General features: G+C 50.7%; 6 protein-coding genes across 6 annotated transcripts; 3 read left to right on the top strand and 3 right to left on the bottom strand.

Moving 5' to 3' along the window:
- Positions 1-2,123, top strand: L3040_003039 (uncharacterized protein; the record flags this gene model as incomplete). The annotated part of the gene is made up of 4 exons (XM_007296508.1): positions 1-388; positions 444-820; positions 889-1,526; positions 1,661-2,123. 4 exons carry the CDS (start codon positions 1-3, stop codon positions 2,121-2,123), a joined length of 1,866 nt encoding a protein of 621 aa, XP_007296570.1.
- A 1,446-nt stretch (positions 2,124-3,569) lies between these two features.
- On the bottom strand, positions 3,570-5,328 carry L3040_003040 (uncharacterized protein; the record flags this gene model as incomplete). Its single annotated transcript, XM_066154309.1, has 5 exons — positions 3,570-3,854; positions 3,910-4,822; positions 4,949-4,996; positions 5,127-5,202; positions 5,268-5,328. 5 exons carry the CDS (start codon positions 5,326-5,328, stop codon positions 3,570-3,572), a joined length of 1,383 nt encoding a protein of 460 aa, XP_066012284.1.
- A 1,085-nt stretch (positions 5,329-6,413) lies between these two features.
- L3040_003041 (uncharacterized protein) lies at positions 6,414-7,861 on the top strand (the record flags this gene model as incomplete). The annotated part of the gene is made up of 2 exons (XM_007296510.1): positions 6,414-6,836; positions 6,953-7,861. The coding sequence occupies 2 exons, from the start codon at positions 6,414-6,416 to the stop codon at positions 7,859-7,861; spliced, it is 1,332 nt and encodes a 443-aa protein (XP_007296572.1).
- A 1,810-nt stretch (positions 7,862-9,671) lies between these two features.
- L3040_003042 (uncharacterized protein) lies at positions 9,672-9,991 on the bottom strand (the record flags this gene model as incomplete). Its single annotated transcript, XM_007296511.1, has 3 exons — positions 9,672-9,769; positions 9,824-9,916; positions 9,970-9,991. The coding sequence occupies 3 exons, from the start codon at positions 9,989-9,991 to the stop codon at positions 9,672-9,674; spliced, it is 213 nt and encodes a 70-aa protein (XP_007296573.1).
- An 82-nt stretch (positions 9,992-10,073) lies between these two features.
- On the top strand, positions 10,074-13,118 carry L3040_003043 (uncharacterized protein; the record flags this gene model as incomplete). The annotated part of the gene is made up of 11 exons (XM_066154310.1): positions 10,074-10,089; positions 10,240-10,306; positions 10,373-10,461; positions 10,515-10,592; positions 10,655-10,778; positions 10,978-10,982; positions 11,054-11,102; positions 11,150-11,968; positions 12,018-12,309; positions 12,369-12,722; positions 12,909-13,118. 11 exons carry the CDS (start codon positions 10,074-10,076, stop codon positions 13,116-13,118), a joined length of 2,103 nt encoding a protein of 700 aa, XP_066012285.1.
- A 9,114-nt stretch (positions 13,119-22,232) lies between these two features.
- Positions 22,233-23,743, bottom strand: L3040_003044 (uncharacterized protein; the record flags this gene model as incomplete). The annotated part of the gene is made up of 2 exons (XM_007296513.1): positions 22,233-23,041; positions 23,104-23,743. The coding sequence occupies 2 exons, from the start codon at positions 23,741-23,743 to the stop codon at positions 22,233-22,235; spliced, it is 1,449 nt and encodes a 482-aa protein (XP_007296575.1).
- Positions 23,744-23,917: the final 174 nt, after the last annotated feature.

Consider the following 23,917-nt stretch of genomic DNA (forward strand, 5'->3'; position numbering starts at 1 on the left):
ATGAAGCTCTCTCGCGAGTATGCGAGCCTCTTTGAGGACTCCGCAGCCTTTGGCGAGATTCATCCCGAGCCCAAACGTGCCAGCAACCCGACCGCGGAGCGAATTCTCTCCATCATCCAGGCTTTCGGTCCCGCCGACGCGCGAGAGGTTCACCGACCAGTGTTCGAAGAGTCCGTGAGACGTGCGGTGACGAACAACAAGCCCATCCAGATGGTGCTTCCCGCATTCCCATTCAAGTCTCCGAATCACCGCGAAAAGACCCTCGGCAACTTTCCCGACCTGGGTGAAGAGTTGGCGCTCGCCCGGCTGGACAGCCTGCGCGCGCAGGTCTGTGATGTGTATCCCGACACAGAAATTACCATCGTTTCTGATGGGCTTGTCTACAATGGTTCGTTACCGAAAGACACGTTGAGCGGTGTGGGTACTTTGCTAACTTTTGCCAGATCTTCTCGGCGTCAGTGAAGAAGATGTTTTCCGGTACGGTATGGCTCTCCGCGAATTGGCGGCCGAGAAGTTCCCCCTCTTGAAGTTTGCTCGTCTCCGTGACCTCTACTCGGAGGTTGTCAACGCTACCACCCTGGAAGAGTACGTCGCCAACTCATCCTACTGCCGGGAGAAGATCATGAGAGACTTTCTCCCCCCAGGATTCGACGCTCACGTCGCAGTGAGAGACGACATCAACGTGCTCACGACCTATCGCGGCTATATCAAATTCCTCGAGTCGGATCTGTGCGAAGAGCCTTCGAGACAAGGCCTGAGCAAGAAGAAGGTCAAGCACATGAATGAAGCCACCGCCAGAGCCATGATCACGAGAGGAGCAGTGAGTATCTCTCATCCCTCCTTATATCTGATCGAAAACCCAGTCTGACCACCAAAAAAAAAAAACAGGCCTTCTCCGCAGCGGTCAAATTCGCTTTCCCGGATGCAGTCCGCATTTCCATTCACGCCTCGCACCACGAGTACAAGATGCCGATCTCGCTCCTGCCGGGGAAGACGTGCGGGTACACGACCCCTTGGCACTCTGCCACTGCCATGGAGCAAGACGGATCTTTCCACTTCGGACATCGAGACGTCTTTGACAGCGACGAGAACTACGAGCTCGTGTATCGTCATGGTCGACCCAGCTATTTCAGACGCAAGTCCGAGCTCTACAACTGGGGCACCGACGTTGAGATCCATCCCATATACCCGTGTGGGCTGATGATCACGCCCAAGGGGCCGGCCGCGCTGCAAGACATTGAGATGAGGAAGGTCCGCGGGCTGGCGGAGTACAACTCTCCGGTTGTCATGCGCGGCTTCAGGGACACCAAGGACCTCGAGAGCTTCAAGGGGAAGGCCAGAGAGATGGGGACCATCCTGCCGTGGAAGTTCGGCGAGGTGCTGGTGGTGAAAGACGGCGGCGCCGAGACCATGGGCCTGAACGACGTTCTCAGCTCCGAGCCCATGCCCATGCATTTCGACGGCCTCTTCAAGACCAAGAAGATCGACGTCGCCGGCGTCGAGAAGCTGGTTCCCCAAGCTCCACAGTAAGTCTGATCCAGCCGACCCCCCATTTCACAACCACCACAGCCACCAGCGCAAGTGCCCAAAAAAAAAAAAAAAAAAAAAACCACGAGGTACTATCAGACTTTCTCTCCCTCTCTCACTGACACACACACAGATTCCAATTCTTCACCGTCGTCACACCCTCCCCAGAGAACTCCGGCCTCACCCTCTTCGCCTCCTCCCGCCTCTTCTTCGAGCACCTCCCCGGGCCCTACAGCCTCTCCCAGCTGCGCGCCCTAACCTGGAGCGTCGAAACGCCGGCCTTCAACCACACCAGACTCTCCGAGCTCGACCTCGTCGTCCCGCACCCGACGCTCCAGACGCCCTGCCTGCGCTACCACGAGCCGTGGGGCCGCGACAAGACGCGGTTCGATCCCACCGCGGTGCACATCGCGGACGGCGCGCACGATCACCTGCTGCCGGTCATCGACGCCCTGCTGTATGATCGCCGCGTGTGCTACAGCCATGAGTGGCGCGAAGGGGACCTAATTGTGAGTGATAATATTAACATGTTGCATACGCGCAGCGGGTTCGAGGCTGGGGAGCCGAGAGAGCTGTGGAGGATTCATGTTGAGTGAGGGAGGCGGGGGGTGTGAGACGTACTTGTATATATATATATGTGACCGCGGATTATTCCAGTGGGATTTTATGGGAATGAATGGCTCGGATGTGTGTTTTATGATGTAATCTTAGTTTGGATCTGTATACCACCGTGGAAGCAGACGTCTGTCAGGTCCGCTCTCCCGAGACCACGACCCCCTTCTTATGAGGATGAGGGTTCAATTGATTTTTGCAACCATCTTAATCTTTTTTTTTTTTTTTTTTCCTTTCCTTTTTTTTTCTTTTTTTTTTTTTCTTTCCCCCCGCAAAAATAAAAGTTCACCAGCTCCATACTCCATACTCCATACTCCATACTCCATACTCCATACACCCCAACCACCCACCCATCCATCCATCCATCCTCCATCAAACAAGCAAAAAACAAAGCCGACTCCCCAGCTCAGCTCAGCTCAGTACTTACAACTATCTGCCTCATCACCGAATCCCCATCTCCCCACCAGCTTTCCCCCCATTCCCCCACCACTCCCCCACCACTCATCCCAAATCATCATCACATACCATCCATCCATCCATCCATCCATCCATCACCACAAAAACAACAAAACCCCTCCACCGCCTCAACAAATCCCACAACCTAACCTACCGGTACCTACCTACTCTGTAAAGCCTCCCTCCTCACAAGCCCCCACTCCCACTCAGCAACTAGCTTCTGCGAATTGCTGAGCCCCATCCTCCCCCCCCCCCCCCCCTTCATACATTCTCCATCCCATCCAACCATTCCCCTATCCCCTCCCCCCTCCCATCAACTACCTAACCTAACCTAACCTAACCTAACCTAACCTCTCCAAAGTAAGTAAACAAGTAAGTAAGTAAATAAATAAATAAACCGAGCGAGCCACCTCGCTAAACCAACCGCATAAGCGAACTATATAAGCGAACAAAGTCACCCTTGAGAAGAAACGAGCGAGCGAGCCGTCCTCCGCCCCAGGCTGGCCAGCGAGCAGGACGCCCGCTGCAAGACGAGAAGGGAGTGTAGATGAAGAGGGGGCGGTGCGGAGCGGGAGAGAAAATATATATATATACATATAAAAATTATATATATTATTTCCGCATCACTTACCCATCAGTGATTACTTTGTGGTAGAAAGTTGGTCCGGTTCCAGAAAAGTATACAAGGTATATTTGCGCTGTGTTGACAGAAGAGTAAATCATCGAGCGTGTCCTATTCCATGGTACAGCCAGCCAGCCGAGAGCAGCAGACGAGAAAAGGGAAAAAGAATCTCGGGCATCCCATCCAGTCCCAAATGCCCACGTACTATGCAGGAGACCGCCCCCGCCCCCGCCCAACCTCAACCCTTAGCCTAACATCCCGTCCCATCCGAAGCCATCGTCAATCGTCAAAAATAGAATAGCAAACACCCTCCTACCCGCCTTCCCACCCCTTCGCAATTCCCTGCCGGTCATTACCGCTCCCCAATGCAAGCTATCATGAGCTTCTCAAAGTCCCCTCTCGTCTCCCCCTTGATCCTGCTCGCCAGACTCTTCCTGAATCTCGCCTGGTAAGCCCCTTTCACCTGCGCCATGTGGTTCCTATCCCAGTGCGCGCGGATGACTCTGTTGACGAGAAGTACGTCCTTGGTCCCCAAGCCAGACATGGCTTCTTCGAGCATGATCGCGTCGCGCATGGCGCGATCGACCCCTGTACGAAGTTGGTAGAGGAGAGCGTCTTCCATGTGGCCGGAGAATTCCTGTTCAATAGATTAGCCAGGGGGGTCTTTCCACGAGGGAGGAGGCGAAGCTTGCCTTCTTGATCACAGATTCGAGATCTCTCGTAAACTTCTGCTTGTACGTATGCGCAATAGCTGAAATCTGCGCATTACTCCTCTGCGTCAGGATATTGCATACCAGCAGCTCATCCGTCCCCACCTTCCCCTCCGTCGCCTTATACAGGTCCATGACGTCGCGATCAATCTCCTGCGGAATAACTGGTGCGCTATCCTCATTCCGGTTGGCGGCCAGCACCATCAAGAAATGGCGCTCGGTCTTCATGGACAGGTCAGCTTTGATGTCTTTCTCGAGATTACGACGGTAGGTTCTCTGGTACGTTTCCTTGATGGCCCTCATATCGGCGTTGGAACGGCCAAGGAGCACATCATTGAGGAGCTTCTCGTTCGTGCCCGGCCCTTCGAGGGCTTTGAGGAGGAGGGCGCAGTCTTGAAGCAAGGGACCGCGGACAATGGCTACAAGGCCTTCTTCGAAATACCCTGAGACTTCGCTTTTGATCTCTTTGATCAAGTCCTTGCCGTAGCGCTGCTGGAACGTTCTCTGGATGACCGCCACTTGAAGAGGGTCCTTGTCACAGAGAGTTTGGATGAGCTGCTTCTCGTTTGTACCGAACCCTTTCATGGCTTTCTTCAAAGCCTCAGCGTCTGCTGCGCCATCGTAGGGGATATGTTGCGCAGGGCCGTAGCCGAGAGATGGGGGAGTGGGTTGTACGTGGGGCTGGCCATAGCCGTGTTGCGGGTACTGGACCGGAGGGGCCCCATAGCCACCTGGTGCTGGCGAGCCGTATGGCGGTTGCGGATAGCCTTGCTGGGGAGGGTATTGCCCTGGAGGAGGCTGGCCGTAGCCAGGCTGCGGTGGGGGAGGATATTGGCCCTGCGGCGGGCCGTATGGCTGCTGTTGGCCATATGGCGGTTGTGGAGGGGGCGGGTATCTGAGGATGAAATATCAGTCGTTGTCCGAAAAGAGTTGGGAGTTGGTACATTCATGGCGGGTAGATCTGAATCCGGGAGCTTTGCGCCTGATTGTCGCAAAACGGAAAACGAGGTAATCGACTTACTGCTGAGGGGGAGGCGCACCATACTGCTGGGGAGGAGGACCTCCATATCTGCGAGATGGGATTAGCGATATTGTGTGGTGTATGAAGCCTCGGATGCTTCGGAACGGGGTCGTCAGACTACGGCTCTTTGCGCTCACAGCTGTCGCAAACACCAAGGGAGCAGAGCGAAAGTACTTACTGCTGGGATGGCGGCGCACCGTATTGCTGGCCTGGTGGTGCATACGGCTGCTGTCCATAAGGAGGTTGTGGAGAATCTGTCCATGTCAGCTCGCGATCCATTCGTGATGCAGCTCCAGCTTTGGCTTTTATTTGAACTTACGGCCTGGCGGTGGCGCACCATATTGTCCTGGCGGAGGACCGTATGGAGGTTGGTACGCCATCTCGTCTTTGTCTGGTGTATGTGGACCCGATACCAAGGTATTGTGCTGAGGCGTCGAGGAGCTGTGGTGTTGTTGGTTTGCAACTGGTAGCTTTGGTCGCGATGTTGAGTAGTTGGTGAGACGGGGAGGGGGAGGAGGAGGAGGAGGAGGAAGAGTATGAAGTAAAGAACTATTATAAGTTATTTAGTAATACGGTAAAGTCGTCGTATTTCATCCCTCAGCCCCGGGGTAAGGCGGGCAGTGCTGACTCTGACTTGCGTGTCGAGGTGGGAAATTTGATAAAAGGATTGTTATTGTATGGAGTAATGGCGAATACAAGATCATCGGGAAGCATCAGCCACAGCAAGGCGGCTTGGCGGGAAGGAGGGGTGTGGCATGTGGCAGGTGAGGGGCAAAGAGCGGGGGAGGATGTGGCTGTGGATGTGGCTGTGGCTATGGCCAAGGTCACGGGTATGTGGCTGGGTCATGATGTGTCACGTGTGTTTTCGAGATAGATTCTAGAAGAAAGGAAGAATGACATAACGCACGCCCTGTATCCAGTCGGACTAACGTACCTGATGGATGCACTTGGTTTGCTCTATCTGATCTGAGCTGATCTGGTCTGGTAGGTACTACCTACCTACCATTCACAGCTGCGTGCTTGCGTGCCCGCCTTCCTGCCCTTTCCCGTCCCGTTTGACTAGTCACGAGAGCAGAGCAAAGAAAACGTGACTTGCTCTAAGTGCTGGACCGATTTGACCGAGCCACGAACAACTTATCTTCCATTTTTATATTTCACATTCCCACATCCACTTTACCGTTGTCTTGTGTTACGCTGCGTTGCTTCTGCTGCTACTTTGCCCGTTTGCTGTTCTCTGCTCTGCTCTGCTCTTCTTTTCTTTTACCCCATCTGCATGCAGTACGCATTCATCGTTTGATCAGCGCTCTGAGTCCAATTCCCTCCCAACATCCCCCAACAGTACTACCTTTCAAAGTACACTGACATCTACATCTAATCTACATCGACCCCCTACCACATCGATATCCATATCTGCTACAATTACATCTACGTTTTTACATCACATCCACATCCACCTCCCCTCAACATGGGAGGTAACGCCTTCCTCACCCACTCCCCTCCCCTCCGTACCCCCCGCATGCCCTTCGCCATCTACCGCCTCATCCTCGAGAACGCCCTCGCCATCCTCCGTCAAAACTTCACCCGCGTAGCCGCGCCCCTCGAAGCCCCCTCAAAGCCCGACTACGGCGACGTCGACATCCTGGTCTCCTCTCCTCTCTCACCAGCTCGCAACCCGTCGGTGAAGCCAAAGGCCGAGGTCGCGGAGCTGATTGCGCGGGATCTGGGGGCCAGGGCCTGGATTCCCGGTCAGAGGAGTCAGGAGATGAATTTTGCGGTGCCGTGGCCGAGGTCAGACGATGGCGAGGAAGGCGAGGATGCGGCAGGCGGTGGGGAGGAGAGGTATGTTCAGCTTGATCTTCATGTTTTGGAGAGTGAGAAGGAGTTCAAGGTAAGCAGTGCAAGACAGATCGCTCTGTCACTAATTTCTGATGGTTCCCAGAGGATTGGGAACCTCTCTCTCTGGGACTCTATGGAATGCCTGGTTGCTGTTATTGACTCCTCTAGTGGCATCTCTTCCGCGCTGCTCATGGGGATCTGTGGAATATCCTCGGCAGCACTATTCGTAGGTTTGGGTTGACTGTTAATGACAAGGGTATGTTTCTGCGGATTCCGTCTATTGAGGCCTTTGATCGGAAGAAGGCCCTCGTCTACTTGACGGATGACTCGGATGCTATTCTAGATTTCTTGGGACTAGAGAGTGCGAGGTGGTGGAAGCAGTTTGGGAGTATCGAAGAGATGTTTGAGTACGCAGCCGGCTGCCGCCTCTTCCGGGTCAAACCTGAGAAGGAAGAGGGTGAGTTGGAGGGTGATGTGATGCTTGATGAAGGTAGACAGGAGGGAGGGGAAGCTGGCAAGAAGAAACTCAAGCACAATGACCGCCAGCGCATGTCCAAACGTCCTATTTTTGCAATGTGGATGGAAGAGTTCATCCCAAAATGCCGAGCGGAAGGTCGTTTCCTCGAGATGAAGACGACCCGCGAGCAGATCCAACAGGAAGCTCTCCAGACCTTCGGCGGCAGAGAGGAATTTGAAAAGAGAGAAAGGGAGTGGAAGCTAGAGAAGCACAAAGACCAGATGTGGAGGACCGTCATCAAAGGGACAGTACCTCAAGACCTGGACCCCGTCGTTCGAGGTGCTACATGCCGATACTTCAAGGGCATCTTGATGGACGGAGATATCCTCTGGCACGGCGAGGTACCGAAGGCAGCCGAGCGCAACGAAGACGGGTTCTGGGACTTGGGGGCTGTGCAGGCGTTCGTGGAGAGCAACATCGAGGAAGCGCAACGGCTGGGCATGGAGTGGCAGCAGGCAAGGGCGATGGCGAGTATGAGGGCCAAGGCGGAGAAGAAGGCGATAGCGATGGCGGAGGCCAACCACGAAAGGCCGCCTGAGGACGCGATGGTACCGATATGAGGTTATGGTTTGTGGGCACAACTCATCATTGTACTGCAACAACTGAATCTCTTCCCGAATCATGCTCACTCTATAATTTTCCGGGCTTTGGATCAGGTTGGGTAATTCATCGCTACTTTTACTCTTGGTGAAATAATCCTGACTGTGAGGTTCGTCGTTGAGAGATTTTTTCATTGCAGGGTCGGAGAGGACTGGCTCCGTGACGACGACGGCGGCGACGACGACAAGAAGATCCCGAGGAAGTCAAAATGCTGATATACTTCCCAGTATCGAGGAAAGGATCCCTTGAGGAATTTAATGTGCTTATTTAGAGCCTATCTACCTGTCTATCTGTCTATCTGTCCCTTGATTAAGTAAGAAGACCACCCATATTATATCATCGATCAGTCAGTCTAAGTAAAGTAAATGAAGTACGATAGATATCATATCGACACCGATCGATATAATGACGTTGACCCAAAACCACGAGAATAACAACAACAACAACAACAACAATAGCAACAACAGAGAGTCGTAAAAGCATTGAGTCTTGGAAGATCAATCAATCAATCAATCACTCAATCAGGGCCATACTTTACCTCCCTCCCCTTCTCCCTCTCCCGCTCGCAGAGAAAAGAATATAAGAAATCACTTCCTGTGGCGAGGTGGTGAAATGGGAGTTGGATCTGGGGTTGATTCTGGTTGATTGGTGTGTCTCGATTCGTGTGGGATGCTGTAGGTGATGGGATGGGATAGGATGGGATGGGATGGACTTATTGACCGAACTAAACGTTAGAAATGTTAACCCCCGGCCGGATCCAGGGGGGGAGCGGAACGGTAGATTTGATTCGATCTAATCTTGATCGTGAAGGAAGATGCAGGCGGGCAGGCAGGTGGGCGTTTTTTTAGGGGGGAGGAGGGGGGGATAGGGAAGAGTTGTTGTGAAAGAAAGAAATTCTTGGAATTCTTGTTTGTGCTTGTGCTTGTGGAAGATGTGTGTGTGTGAGAGAGAGAGAGAGAGAGAGAGAGAGAGAGAAAGAGAGAGGAATGAATGAATGAATAGGCTGGGTGAGAATGAAATGGGTAAATGGGTGGATGGGTGGATGGGTTGGGAATTGGGGGATTAGGGGATTGGGTGATTGGTTTAAAATCTTCTTGAAGTCAAAAGGGTTTTGGGGTGAGGGAGAAGGAATATGAGGGGCTTGAAGGAGGAGGAGAAGAAGAAGCAGAAGAAGAACTGGAGATCAAGTAATGGTGAGATAGCATAGATGCTGCCAAAGGAAAACGCGGTGAAAGGCTTGAAGGAAGGGTATAGCATGAGCTGTGGTAGAGTGCACTTGCAACAGTTCGGATAGACAGTTGGTGGCACTGAAATCTTGCTCTCGCCCATCTCATGGACTGCTCTTCCACTTTTTGCCGGCCCGGGGCGCTTCCCGGGAAAAGGAACGTAGAATGAAAGCCGTGTAGAGTACTCCAACTTAGAGCCATAGTCACAGGCTCATATCCTTCAAATCGGATTGGGTAAGGGTATCGAGGTCTCGCTTGAGCAACTGAAGAGAATGGAGAAGCTCCATCAATTCAGTGGCCTTAAAGTCAATGGTCCCGCCCCGATATGATGTTGCATACGGCGCACGCCTCCAAAACCCACAAGACAGACAGACATCCGCACCATGTATGTAAGTTGTAGAAGTATCGTTTGTTGACTTCCTGCAAAGTCCATGCATCCCAGTACCGGCCCGACCGTAGTCGCCGGTCATAACCAAGCAACGCCAGTTACCCACGCTCTCTCCTCTGCGATCCCCATAAATCGTGTTTCTCGTGCTCCGGCCGTTTACTTCTTCCCACTCTTCTTGATACCCTGGGCTCCGGTGTTGAGAGGTCCTTTGCTCCCCTTGGCTTGTGCGGCCATCGCAGCCTTAGCCTTCGCATCTGGTGGATTTGTTAGCAGCGACCGCGTAGAAAGACGGTAATTATCCAACTAACCAGCCTTTTGCTTCTCGGCAAAGGCCCTGTCTTCCTCGTCCATTTCGCCCTTGGGTGCCTTCTTCGGAGCCTTCAAAGGCTTAGCCTTGCCACCTGGAGAAAATTATTAATACCGCCACTCGCGGAGAAGAGGTATCTCTGCATACCAGCTCGGTCGGCTCCTCCCATGTTTGAGGGATTTGATTTGAAGTTGTTTTTGTATTTATATTTGTGTTCGTATTCGTAGCTAGTGGGGGCGTCAAATGTCAAGATGGAGGGAAGATTTGGTGGGCTCTTGGAGGGGCAGCAACTGAGACTTTCAGCAGAGCCTCAAGCGGCGCTAGTGATTGAACATCAATAGCTCCCTCGGCATCGACTCCCCACAACACATCTCCTTCCTTCTCAACAGCCACAACAACACCAACCGACAGCAATAGCGATCTCTTCAGCATTTCTGCAACACAATGCGCTGAGACAGAAGACGCGCGAGACGATAGACTCCCGGTTGGGCCTTCTCACACCGAGATAAATCTGTTCTGAGCCCTGCTAACACAACTGTTCGACCACAAGGCAGGGATCTATTGTTTGGTACTGCAAGCAAGATGGTATCCGCAGCGAGCTCGGACGCGGGGGAGATTCAAGACGCGGGTGTAGAGAAGGCAACTAAATCGCTGCTGCAGTACGATGGCACCTCCATTGACCGTCGAGACAGAAACCGTTCTAGCCCGACTTCACGGTCGCCCGAGCAGGAGTACCGATCAAGGGACAGAAGATCGCGCGACCGGAGCAGGTCCCCGTATTCAGAGTACCATCCTCGAGGATCGAAGAGACCCAGAGAGCACGATTACCCAGACAGATCTCGAGACCCCCGCAGATTCAAAGTTCACTACGAGAACGCCTACGAAGACTACAAGCGCTACTCTAGAGGCTCTTACAAGGACTTGGACCGAGGCTTTGTTGAGCCGGCAGCCTTGAGGTATGACGAGGCAGAGAGGCATGTTGAAGAACGCCGTCGGACACGCAGCCGCTCGCCATATCGGGCAGGCCAGGGGGGCGATAGATATGGCCGTGGTGGGCATTCAAGAAGGGAAGACACCGGTGGCAATGTACATGGAATTGATTCTCGCAGACCGAACTCTTATGGTAAAAGGGACATGAGAAGTAGCGAGACGAAGGACCAGTCAGTGAGCAAACGGGGACAAAGCCCGCTGCCTGCTGATAATGCAAGACAAGAGGCTAAAACTACAAAAGGGTACTCACAGCATGGTTATCAATCTCGTACTGGCGTCAAGAACGAAGTGTATGTAATTCCGGTCAAATCTGAGGGTATATGCTGATTTTATACAGTGAACCCAAACCTGTTGAAACACCTCCTGTCGAAGTGCAAGAGGAGGAGCCGGTTGACGAAGAAGCTCTGATCGAGCAAAGACGCAAGCGTCGTGAAGCAATCAAAGCTAAGTATAGAGGTTCTGCTACACCTTTACTTGTCCAAGCTTTAGAAGGGGGAGGAAATAAGTCAGAGAACTCTATACCCGATCGGCAAGACGATAACACTCCCATGGCCTCTGCTCCCTTGACTCCTGTCGAAGCCGCATCTCCTTCCGCTTTCGAGATCACAAACGACCAGGACCTCGCGAATGGCAAGGCGCGTGGCGACGACAACGATGGCCCATCAGCTGCTGACTACGATCCGACGATGGACATGCAAGAAGACAAGCAGAGAGATGACCAGAGACACGGTGATGATTCTTCGGCTTCAGCATATAAAGAAACACGCCCTACGACAGAGCAAGATGTTTTGCTTCCAGTTGAACCAGCGCCCGTTGAGGACAAGCCAAAGAAATCAAAGGACGACTTCGATATGTTCGCTGATGACGATGACGATATGTTCGCGGAGGATGAACCCAGCACAAAGCCCGCCGCAGCTGCAGTGGATGTTGCGAAGGTTAAGCCAATCCCACAAGCTAAGGAACTCGATATCGGGATGCTGGACAATTGGGATGACATCGAAGGCTATTACAAAGTGATCCTAGGAGAGCTGCTGAATGGTCGTTACCACGTCCAAGCCAGTCTAGGCAAAGGTATGTTCTCAGGGGTTGTTCGCGCTACAGATGTGACGACGAAGAAGCTGGTTGCCATCAAACTCATTCGGAATAATGAGACTATGTAGGCCTCCCCTAGTACTGTTTAGATGCGACTCATTAACCATTTGCAGGAGGAAAGCCGGCATGAAAGAGATTGAAATTCTTCAGAAAATCAACAACGCCGATCCAGAGGACAAGAAGCATATGATTCGATTGGAGCGATATTTCGAACACAAGGGCCATTTGTGTATGGTTTTTGAAAACCTCAGTATCAATCTTCGTGAAGTTCTAAAGAAGTTCGGGCGAGATGTCGGTATCAACCTGCGGGCTGTTCGGGCTTACGCTCAGCAGATGTTCCTGGGGCTGAGTCTGATGCGAAAGTGCAATATCCTCCATGCCGATTTGAAACCTGACAACATTCTGGTAAGCACAAACTAAGCACAAACTCGGGTCGCAAAGCCACTATTGCTAAATCTAATTAGGTCAATGAGACTCGGAACATGCTCAAGATCTGCGATTTAGGATCTGCTTCTGATGCCTCCGACAATGAGATCGCTCCTTATCTGGTCAGTCGATTCTACCGGGCGCCCGAGATCATCCTCGGCATGGACTACGACTTTGCCATCGATATCTGGTCTGTTGGTTGCACACTGTACGAGTTGTATACTGGCAAAATTCTCTTCACGGGTCGCACAAACAACCAAATGCTTCGGTCAATCATGGATTGCCGGGGCAAATTCACCACCAAGATGCTGAAGCGTTCTCAATTTGCCTACATACACTTCGATGAAATGGCCAACTTTAGAAGCGTGGAGCAAGACAAGCTCAGTGGAAAAGTATGTCTATTCCCATTCCTCCTGTCTTGTTGGGTGTCAGCAGGTGCCTGGCGTCCGCGCCACATATGCAACATGTGGAAGTCTGTATTCGCAACCGTCATACGCGTCAACCGACTACATTATCACATGTTCTTCCATCATCATTCCCAGAATATATGACAACTCGCTAACAACCGGTATCTGTAGGACACGGTTAAGACCATCACGTTCGTCAAGCCAAGCCGCGATCTGCGAACCCGCCTCATGTCCGCATCTAAGGGCCTCACGGATGTAGAAACTAAAGAACTAGCTCTGTTCGTCGACCTCCTCGATCGCTGTCTGGCGCTTAACCCGGAGAAGAGAATTACCCCTGCTGAGGCTTTGAGACACCCGTTCATTCTCAAGACGACGAAATGAGATGTGTGGGGCTGGTGCTAGGGAAAGGCCGGGATAGCGGAGGATAAGAGTATGTGAATGTGTGCTACATTGGGTGGTTGCAATGGCCATACAAGAGGGTCACAGGCAGAAATAGCATTCATTTTCATGCCAAAGCCCGGATCCTACTTAACTGGGGAGGCTGGGATCCAAATACAAGAATCAGCGGAATCAATGTATACTTGGCATTCCGGGCGTTGATGTTCCTTCATAGCTTTGTGATCTGGGAAATACTTGGTACTCACATGGTACACGGCCATCACCCATCCCCTTTTCACTTTACATCCTCTTCTTGCGCGTGTGGACAGAGCTTTTGTTGCACGTCTTACTTTTCAGTTGGTTCTTGATTGTATTTTTAATTCCTCCTATAATCAGACTCGTGGGAATGTAGGTAGGCACCAGGCTTCAAGGTCACGTAGCTTGCATTAGTTACGGCGGCCTTGGCGTAGCCTTCCCCCACTTAGAATACCTAGCTTCCTCTCTTTAGACTTGACAACCACGAATAACTACTACAGAAGATTGTTCATGCTATGGTCTCAACCGGTGTGCACAATACAGCTATGTGATACTAATAGGACTAAACTTGCTAGGAAGATCTAAATCAGTCACTTGCGGGTACTTTCGAAATCTAATGCTAATTATCTACTAATAAGGGCTTGGATTGGACTAGGTACCTGTTGCTGATCAGTCCGCATCCGTAGACAAGTCAGAAACTTGCTAGTATAGCATTTCTTTTACTAGCAAGAGAGAACTACGAGTGTTGGGAAAGTGTGTTCTCTTTTACTAGTAGATGAAAAAAGGCTCCTCCTTCCTCCATGCAGTGTAGTGAGCCTTTTTTTTACCCACCTACTACGCACGCGGGCACGAGATCATGAGTCATTATTTTATCTCGCCCTCATTATCCATAAAGTGATGCCACTAGGTGCACCCTCTGTATTCTACGGATACTCGTCTCCTAGTGGAATTCGAGAAGGTGAGGCTCGAAGCGCTTGCGTTACCTGGGTACTCGAAGAAGAGTCTACGTAGCTGTCTTAGTCCCGGCCTAGCTATTTCTAGAAACGAAAAACACTCCTGTTCTTCTAAGGACGTGTTCATAGATCCTGATGCACATTGCGATTCTTGCGGTCTTGTGCTAGAGCTACCTAGCTTCATTTGAGAAAGCTTTCTCGTCCTCTACATAGCGATTTACGACTACTGTAATAAAAAGGGAAGGGGAAGAAAGAGCGAGGTTTTCGGCTGCATGGACAGAGAGAGACCTGTAGTGTGTTTTGAAGAGTACTTCCAACATTCATAACCGTTTTCTTGAGTCATCCATGGTTGTTTTGCTCCTCCATGATAAATGGCTCCAGCGCTTCTGTCGATGGAAGGACAACAGCGGCGGTGTGAATGTGGGAGGAGCGGTATCACGATCGAATCGTATAGGTCACGGAACAGAAACCCCAGAGAGAAGAGATATATACGAAAAGTAGTATATATGGTCAGTCGGCAAGTGTAATTCAAGTCTCGCAGTCCGGTTCGCAAGCTTCTGGTCACATGTACTCGGTCCTTGGATTGTGCAGAATGAAAAAATAGTAAGAGGAATCCAAAAAGAAAAGTGAAAATGATGTGTGCGGAAGCTTAGCAGGTCGTGTCGTCTACAACGGGTGGATCCATCGTTTGTTACTGCCATGGGAGAAAGCCTTCGGTCCGCAGACCTTCCCGTATGAGTATCTTTTGGCGAGCCTCTGATATCTACTACGTACGAAAAGAGGAAAGGACGCTTCGCCAGTAGAAATAAGTGGGTTTCGTCTCCGAGGACGTCGCTGCTAGGGGGCAAAATTCTCTTAGTTAATAAATAAATGTCACGTAACAGACAATGGCACAGAACAAGTTCTACCAAAGCAACCATGATAATTTCCATTATTATTAAAGATTTGCTCTGGAAGTAGATTGAAATGCCTACCATGAGAGACTTGTATACTGGATCTATGTCTTGCTTGGCATGTAAACAAAGCAAGCGAGTGCCATGAGAGAGAAGCATGTGACAGAAGTAAACGGAGGAGCGCAGAGCGGTATTATCTGTTATCTCACCTGCTGTTCATAAATGACCTTGAGAACCTGAAAGTTGGTAATCCGATATACAAGAGGAAACAATAATTGCCGAGCCTTACACACGTGACTGATGAGTTTTTTCCAGAGTCCAGAACCTCGTCACCTCAGCTTCCCCAAGCCTTTAACATCAACGCATTCACTCGCACCATCCGTCCAGCTCCGGAACCCTTCGGCGTCAGTCCATATTCCCGAAACAGTCTATGAATTGACAGCAAACCCCAGCTCTCGCCGAATTTTAGGGATGTGAGTGAAATCTCGCCAGATTGGCCGGGGAGATGATCATGAGACGGGCTATCTGTCAGCCCACAAAATCATTGAGTTGTAGGGATCGGGACGCTTGATCAGACGTCAATTCTTTAAAAGCTCACGCAGAAGCGACGCGTCATCGTACAATGCGACAGCGACTCGATCAGAAACGCCGAACTGAAATGCTTCAAACCCTTCCTCGGAGGGTGGCTGGGTTACGGTAAGCATGGTTGATGCTGCTCTGACGGAAGACCTCTTGGTATCACCCGAAACGCTCAGATCAGGTGTTGGACCGTTTGCTAAGCAGCGGCACAAGGCTTGAAAAAGACCAAGTTTGATGTCGCCACGCCAGAGTCGAGCCAGTCAGCCCTCAAGGCGGGGGATAACGACGGCTGGTATCAATAGGCTGAGTCAGGTCGACAGCGCCGACCCCGGCATTTGTATCGCACGCTCGATGGCTGTTTTGACCGTCAAGATCTCCAGTCCCAGCAGAGAAAGTACCACCAGCGACTCGTCATGGGCCTCCCGAGAATCTCACCCGACCCGGTACTTGGTCACGGATGATATACAACCCAGCCACGAAGCCATACGCTTTGGTAGTCGTATAACTATTATGCACCACAGACACTCCATGGCCCGATCCCGAGAAATTTACGTCTTTGCGAGCACGCACAGATGATACCTATGACTTCAGCGGCTTTCAGCTAGCCGGGACTTATGTTCCTGGAAAAACTTTTCTTCCTTTCTAAACTCGCACTCGGCAATGAAGATGGCTGAACGACAGGCGGTGTGACCAGCGGGGGAGCGGATGCTGACGTTGACTGACTTCGGCTGATGGTGTGTGCTTGCGCAATGCGGAGTGAAAGTCAGGTCTGGGTTGGGAGGCAGGACCGGACTGCGTGCATACAGCGAAGGTTGGATCTGAATGAGAATAGGGAGGTGACGACGGCGAAGTGCAGCATCGGAAGGCGAGTCTCCGAGTGGCTGACTTGAAGAAGTTTCATAGCGCATGATTGGCTTTGCAGTTGACGATACAGCTGATATGAAGAATTTAAGAGTTCAGTATGTTTCCTAGACTCGGGACAAGGGTGTGACGAGATGCAGAATATACGTAGTACGTAGTAAAATGTGATAGTGGATAGTTGAAAACTATCTGGAACTACTTTCGATAATGATCTGAATCTACTACTATCCTCGAAGTTCTAGACTCAACATTGACATTTTATTAGCTACCTCCTGACTCGCACATCTTGGCTAAGATGGGCACAGCATTATTTTAAAGATGTGGGTATCGCTTTAGATGCGACTTACGAACTCTCCCGATGAACTTTCTCGGCGCAATACCAATTCTCAACGCTCGGCTACTACTTGGGTGGCCGGCCCCCTTCCCCTCCATAGCAACGACCTGTGCCCCAAGATTGGGCAATAAATAAATACTATTGCATCAATTCTTTTCTGGCTTGATGTTAGATAAAATCATGTGCAAAGCTGACCGTCGGCTCGAGAAGCTCGGATCATAGTTCAGTGAGACTGTAGTGAAGCTCTAATCTCAAGATTACGTGAATTAGTGAGTAGCCTTAACTGCTATACTCACGAACATTCAACAGCTTTATAGCAATGGAGGGATTTCGGAGCTGAGTTAACCCAGTGTGCGCAGCAATTGATCTGACCATCAAATTTGCTGACTACATTTAATCGCGCAAATAAATGGGTTTCGGAGGCTGAGTTATAGTGCTGAGTTATCTTAACCAAATATACATAGTACAGTAACGTAGACAAATTTAGCGTACGGGGAGTTAGTCAAGAGAGTCACCGCCTTTGGAAGGAGCGAGTCCGGCTAGGGTAAGTGTATCTCATCGAGCCCCCACCACTCACCTACTACGTATTTACTACGGGCTAAATTGTAGTACGGCTGCATTGCTGATACAAACACTATCGCTCTAAAATGTTCCGTCGCATTCCATAACCCTAGAAGTGACTTTCGGACCGGGTCTGTTGGATAGGTACGAGTTTAGCTCCCGTGACTCGCTCGCCAGTAGCTCACTCGCTTACTCAATCTTGACCTCGTTCAGAGTTTTTTATTTTAGAAAGCTCCGGGGTAAATATATAAGCGAGTCAACAGCGACTACCACCGAGGCAATCAGTAGTCAGTGACCAACGCACCTCTCAACAGTACCTACTCAGTGGGCAGTCCGTGAACCAACCCACTACAAGAGTACATGGACGGGTTGGTTGGTCCATCGGCTCCACCGCTCCCGGATTAAATCATATCGCTTTAAATAGAACGGGTACTCATATCCATATTTACATTTCCAGTCTCTTTCTACGCTTTTGCGTCCTGAGTCGCGACTTGGGAATGAATCAGCTAGCTTTTAAGTCTAGGTTTTTTCCTTAAGATCTACGAAGTAGAGACTATCGGTACCTACGGAAATTACCACCTGCTTTCTCTTTCCCATGAAGAGACCGCACTGCACTGCACTGCACGCATACGCAATCCCCGATCCCGCGCTAAGTACGTAGTATGAATCATGATGCATGTACGCAATCCTCCTTATCCATCTACCCATCCACCCAGCCAGCCACTCACGCAACCCACCCACCTCTGTCGCTCCAAGCAAGCGGCCCGGTCGCGAAAGGTTTTCCTCTCCTGCACCCTTGGCGGAGAGAGAAATCAGCAGTGCAATACCTATCCCGCAGTACGCTCTATCACTGTACCACACGGTAGTGAATGACCGGCCTCCTTTTCTTTGGTGCCAGTGCAGGTACGCTTATCTCCGTTCTCCGTTCCCCGTCCTCCGTTCCCAACCCCAACCCCAACCCCATCCCCATCTGCCGCGCGCCAGCGTAGTACTGCATATGCATATGCATATGCAATATGCAATATGCATATGCAAGTGCCCGCCTCCTTCCCCCACGCACGCACGCACGCGCTACTTAGAGTAAGCAAGGAAGCAGAAGTAAGCCAGCCCGCTAAGGCTAATCATCCTGGTCAAATATTTTACAGTAGGAGAGAAGAGAAAGAATGGAGGGAAGCAGAGCTCGCAGCTAAAAATGGTCTAGTTCCGTCGAGACATGCGAAGTATCTCGTTACGTTTTACCATCGGTGACCTATCTATCTCTATCTGTTTCTTTCTATGTTACTTTACATTACCGGGCTCGACGAACCAAAGGCGGAAAGAAGTTTGAGTGAGCCGGTTTGAGAAAAAAAAAAAAAAAAAAGCCACAGGTCGTTTGAATAGCAATGTGTCTTGGCCGATCAATCAGGGCATGCCTTACTTGTATCGTACTGCGTAAATCACCTACATACTCCGTCCACATGTGTTGATCCAGTAGTCCGCAGTTAGCCTCCCTCCCTCCGCAGCCCGCTCCGAATCCTGGCTGGACTTGATCGGCCGGGAGGCTGTTTTGCTTATTCGTTCCCACTACGCCCCCTTCTCACTGCAGCTCTACAGTACAGAGCAGTGCCGGTACTCTCTCTGTGCGGAGAAGGAGAAGAAGAAGAAGTAAACACCTCATCACGTTCACATCCACCACCACGTTCCTCACTCCACCCACGCTAGCAGAGTAGCTAGGTAGCTAGCTGTACGGAGCTCCATCCATCATCCAAACCAAACCTCATCCATCAAACCTTATCGATACCATACCATGCCATACCATACCATAACAAAACCCAAACCAAACCAGCCTTGCCTTTCACAAGGATACCCTCTCTTCCCTCTTCCCCTCGAAACCCTCTCCCCTTCGAAACTTTACAAAAAAAAAAAAAAAAAAAAAAAAAAAAAAAGTGAAAAAAGGTGAAAAAGGAGGAGGATCAAACTTCATTCTTCCCCCTCCCCAACTCCACGCATAGAATCCAGACTAGAGCAAATCTCGCCGGGGTTCACTGCAATGCAATGCAAATGCAACGCAGCCAAAACAAACACTAGACTACCATACTACTACTACAGTAGTACGCAGTCTCTCCGCCAAAGGCAAAAGTGAGGCGAGCAAAGAGACGAAGGAAGGAGCGAGGCTGGAATGGATTAGTGAGCGGGGAAAAATAAGGGGAAAAAAGGAAAAAAAAAAAGGCAAAAAAAAAAGGAAAGAAAAAAGGAAAAAAAAAAAAAAAAAAAAAAAAGGAAAAAAAAAAAAAAAAAAAAAAAAAAAAAGCCGCCCAATCGTAGGGATTGGTTCTCGAGACAAGACGTGTGCACCGTCCACCCCGTCCGCCCGTCCGCCCATCCGCCCATCCGCCCGTCCGCCCGCCCGTCCCGATCGTCCGTTCGCCCTGTTTTTTTTTCCCTCTGTGTCTTCCGCCTTGTGGTTTAGAGTTGGGGGATTGGGTGGATGCGGATGCGGATGCGGAGGTTGGGTCGGTGGGTGGGATGGATGGATGGATGGATGTGTATGTAGTAGTACTATACCTAGGTACTGTAAGTACTACTAGCTGGGTGGAGAATTTTCCTTTTTTTAAAAAAAAAACAAAAAAAAAAACTTCTTTTCTTTTTTCTTTCGTCTTTTTCCTTCCCGGCTGCTGCTGCTGCAGCATTGCGGACTGTGCCGCGCCCGCGTGTCTACCAAGTAATACTAATACAGTATGATAACGCTGTAAACGAACAAAACATTTTTCCCTTTATCTTGTGTTTTTCTCTCTCTTTTTTTCCGCTTATCCCCCCAATTGAGTTTGATTGCTCCGTACTTCTCTGTTCCTGTATGGAGGATGGTTTGGTTAAGGAAGACTGCCTGCCTGCCTGCTTGCTTGCTTTACCGATAGAGTATAGAAGAGTAAGGTAGGTAGGTAGGTAGAGCCCGCGGGTCAACAAAGGCAGCGAGCGGCGCACTGACTGTTCCCATTCCCATCTTAGGTACTCCGGATATTACAACCGGGGCAGGCAAGGCAGCAAAAGGCAAAGGAGAAGGAGCGCGGCGGCGGATGGAGCCGCGGATCTAGCGGTTATTAAATAATAGGATTGCCGTGCGCATGTGTGTGTTTGATTACCTTTCATTAGATAGTAGTAGGTAGTATCTTAAAAAATTCAAAATTTTGAATTTTAATTTGAATTGGATTTGAATGGAATTTGGATTTGGTTTTGAATTTGGATGGAATTTGGTTTTGGATTCGGATTTAGACTCCAATTGTTTATAGTTTTCTGCTGCAGAGGAGGGAGTACGGAGGAGCAGGGCAGGAGGAGGAAGATGGAGAGTCTCGCCTCGCCTCGCCGATGGCAATTTCGTACAGGGGTACTGTTGTGTGTAGTATACGACAGAGGGGGGATCAGGAACTGAGTAGAACTGAGTACAGCGGAACTGGAAAGAGAGAAGAGGTAAGCGAAGAGGGAGTTCGCCGTGGCGTGGAGGTTGTGGTTTTACTTACTTTTTATTGTACATGTGAAAGCATTTATGGTGCCTGCTTTGCTTTGCTATGCTGTGCTGGATTGTTTTCTTTGGATATTTTTTTTTCTTTATGGCTGTCTAGCTGGCTGGATATCTACCAATACGCACACACACATACACACACACACACATGCACACACGTATACATATATATATACATACATATACATGACAGTCATCTCTCCTCTCTCCTCACGGACAGTGGCAAGATACACACACATAAGAGAATTCCATCGCATCACGTCACCATTCAGAGTAAACAGGGATATGTATATATAGACGTATATCTCTTTCGTTGCGCCCACACACATCTATACATATATCTATCCACATATCTATGTATAAAGAAAACGCGATAAATATTTGACCAAGAAGGTAAAAAAGAAAAGGAGATCTATATCCCATATCTCTTCTCAATCAATCACGCTAATATATGTAAGAGAGAAGGTATAAAGTAAAATGCTCAGATATCCTTTCCCATTCCCTTTCCTTTTCCCACGCGCCGCCATCGCCCTGCCCAGAAAGGTGAAAAGAATGAAGAAAGAGAAAAAAAAAACCGCTGAAATTGCCACCCAGAGCGTACCAGCTCGTCCCAGTAAAAAAACGCCTTCTCCTTCTCCCGAAATGTAGAAGGAAAGGATAGAGCCTCCCGGAAAATAAGGAAGCGAAGCGCCTAGTTTATGTGGTAGAAGGTGGAGAACATCGGAAATTAGAAATAAGCGGGTTTTTCTTGGAGTTGATTCGCGCCCCTTCCCCCCTCCCCCTATCCCCCGGCGGCAATCCCGTTCCCCGTCCAGTGGTGCTTGCTTTTCCCGCCCGGTGCGGAGGGCGGGAGAAAGCAGCGAATAGAATAAAGTTTAGAGGTGAGGTGAGGTGTGATGTGAGGTGTGTACAGGAGGATTATATCGGCATGAAGTCGTTATGGTGGTAATGAGGATTGGGGGTGTCCAAGTTTGCGCCCTTTTGGTTTTGCTGTTTTGTATGTGTCGGCCGTCCACGGCGCGAAAAGGGTCATCGTGCTCTTTTTTGATGGTATGGGTTTGCAGGTGAAGAAGAGCGTGGGTATCCATGAAGAGGTCGTAACACATTTTTTCCCTGAACGGATATGGCTGGCAATTGCTTACACAACGAAGGTAGGTGGTGTACCTTCGTCGTCAAGAAGCCTGTCTGTCCGAGAGAGGGGAGGGGAGGGGACGTGGGTCCAAGTTTATCTAAGAGGAAGAAGAGGAGAAAGATCCAGTGTCCTGTTTTACCACTGGAGAAAAGTCCGGGAGAAGGGGGGTTTGATCCCGTCCCGAGCGGATGCTGAGGGTACGGACTGACAGCACTTGGGACGAGGCGAGAGAAGGTGAGGTGGGATTCCTCGCATCACGCGCCGCCCGGTACTCACCAGCCATGGAAAGGGCCCATGTACTGCTGGTGTTGGGCCTGAGGGGAGTAGATGGCTGCTTGGGGGTACCCAGCAGGCGCTGAGTGGACGTGTTCGAACTGGTGCTCGTAAGGATGGCCCCACTGCGGCGACGGCATCCACGGGCTGGGCTTTGACACGGCGGGCGATGCTCCCCACGAATTTACAGGGCATTCCTGGGTAGGAAGAACGTAGGCCGGTATGAAGGGCGCCGGAGGAGCGGGTCGTTGAGCATAATGGGGCGCGTTAGTGGCGGCTCGGTCGTTCGCAGGAACCAAACTCAATTGCGTGTGTTGGGCTTTAGGCTCAGGCGGGAATTCGGGTGGGGAGTCGTAGTCAGAGTCGTCGGGGTCGGAGAGCGAGGTGCAGGAGCTGGTGAGGGAGCCAGAATCCGAGAAGACGGATCCATCGTCGGACAACGATTCATGCTCATCAGCAGCAACCGACCAGGGAGATGAAGGGGGTGAGGGAGCAAAGAGTTGTTGGGGTGGCGACGAGAAAGATGGGCATTCGATGATCCGGCGCTTGAGTTCGCTGACTGTGATCCTGTCCTTTGGATTGCGCTCAAAGATCATTCCCAAGATCTCGTTCAACTCATCCGAGAGAGGAAGGATGGTCTTCAGGAACTTACGGTCCCGGGTGAAAGCCTTGTATGTGGCATCCTCAGTGGATGCTTGCTTCCATGGATTGCGGCCGCATATCAGGTTGACGAGGATTACACCCAGGGACCAGATGTCGTTGGGCGCGCATCGGTATGATGCGTGCCGCGAAGATTGGTCCAGACATTCTGAGGAAAAGAGTCGTTAGAAACGTGAAGGGGGATCTGGGGGAGAGGGCGAAAGGGCCTACCTGGACTCATATAGAAGGTTGATCCGCAGCCATGGTCATCGGATAAGGGATCCGTGGTCGCGAGACCGAAATCTGCGAGCAAGACCTGGCCTCCGGAGTGGGATACCAAAATGTTCTCCGGCTTGAGGTCCCGGTGGTAGATTCCCAGACGGTGGCAGTGTTCCACGGCATTCAGGATTTGAATGAAGGCTTGACGGATAAGTCCATCGTTGCCGACGTACCTACCCCGTTCGGTGATGTTTGAGAAAAGATCTCCCTCGGGGCAGTATTCCAGGACCACATAGGTGCACGCGGGATCATCCACAATCTTCAACATGGACACTACGTTAGGGTGCGCCGAAGCTGCATAGTGCAGTTGGATCTCCCTGTATTGAAATTCTCGTTGTCTCCGGTCCAAAGGCTCTCCATTGGGATTGAATTTGCTCAGCGCTTTAACCGCATACCATGTCTGGGTAGAGTGATCGATCGCAGAATATACAACTCCATAGGCGCCCGTCCCCAATATCCCTTTCAACTCCAGAGACCGTCCGAGGAAGATACCTAATCGCGACTCCGGTGTGGGAGGAATCCTTAAGGCTTGTTGATGGACCTGCGGCGGTGGCGTGGATGGGGGGGTGTGCAGACCATAGGTAATATGCATGGCAAGAATGAAAACCGACGGTCGAAATCCTGTGGAAGATGGATCCTATGTATCTATCTGGTCCAACAGAAAAGAAAGTATGGCCCCCGAGTGATGGATGTTATAAGAGAGTCTCCCTGATTGTGGCCTGATCTAGTCGTGAATACGTAACTGGAACGGCCGTGAGGTTGATAT

Source organism: Drepanopeziza brunnea, assembly GCF_022702325.1.
Source record: "Drepanopeziza brunnea f. sp. 'multigermtubi' strain 214-2 chromosome Unknown ctg4, whole genome shotgun sequence".
Classification (NCBI taxonomy): domain Eukaryota; kingdom Fungi; phylum Ascomycota; class Leotiomycetes; order Helotiales; family Drepanopezizaceae; genus Drepanopeziza; species Drepanopeziza brunnea.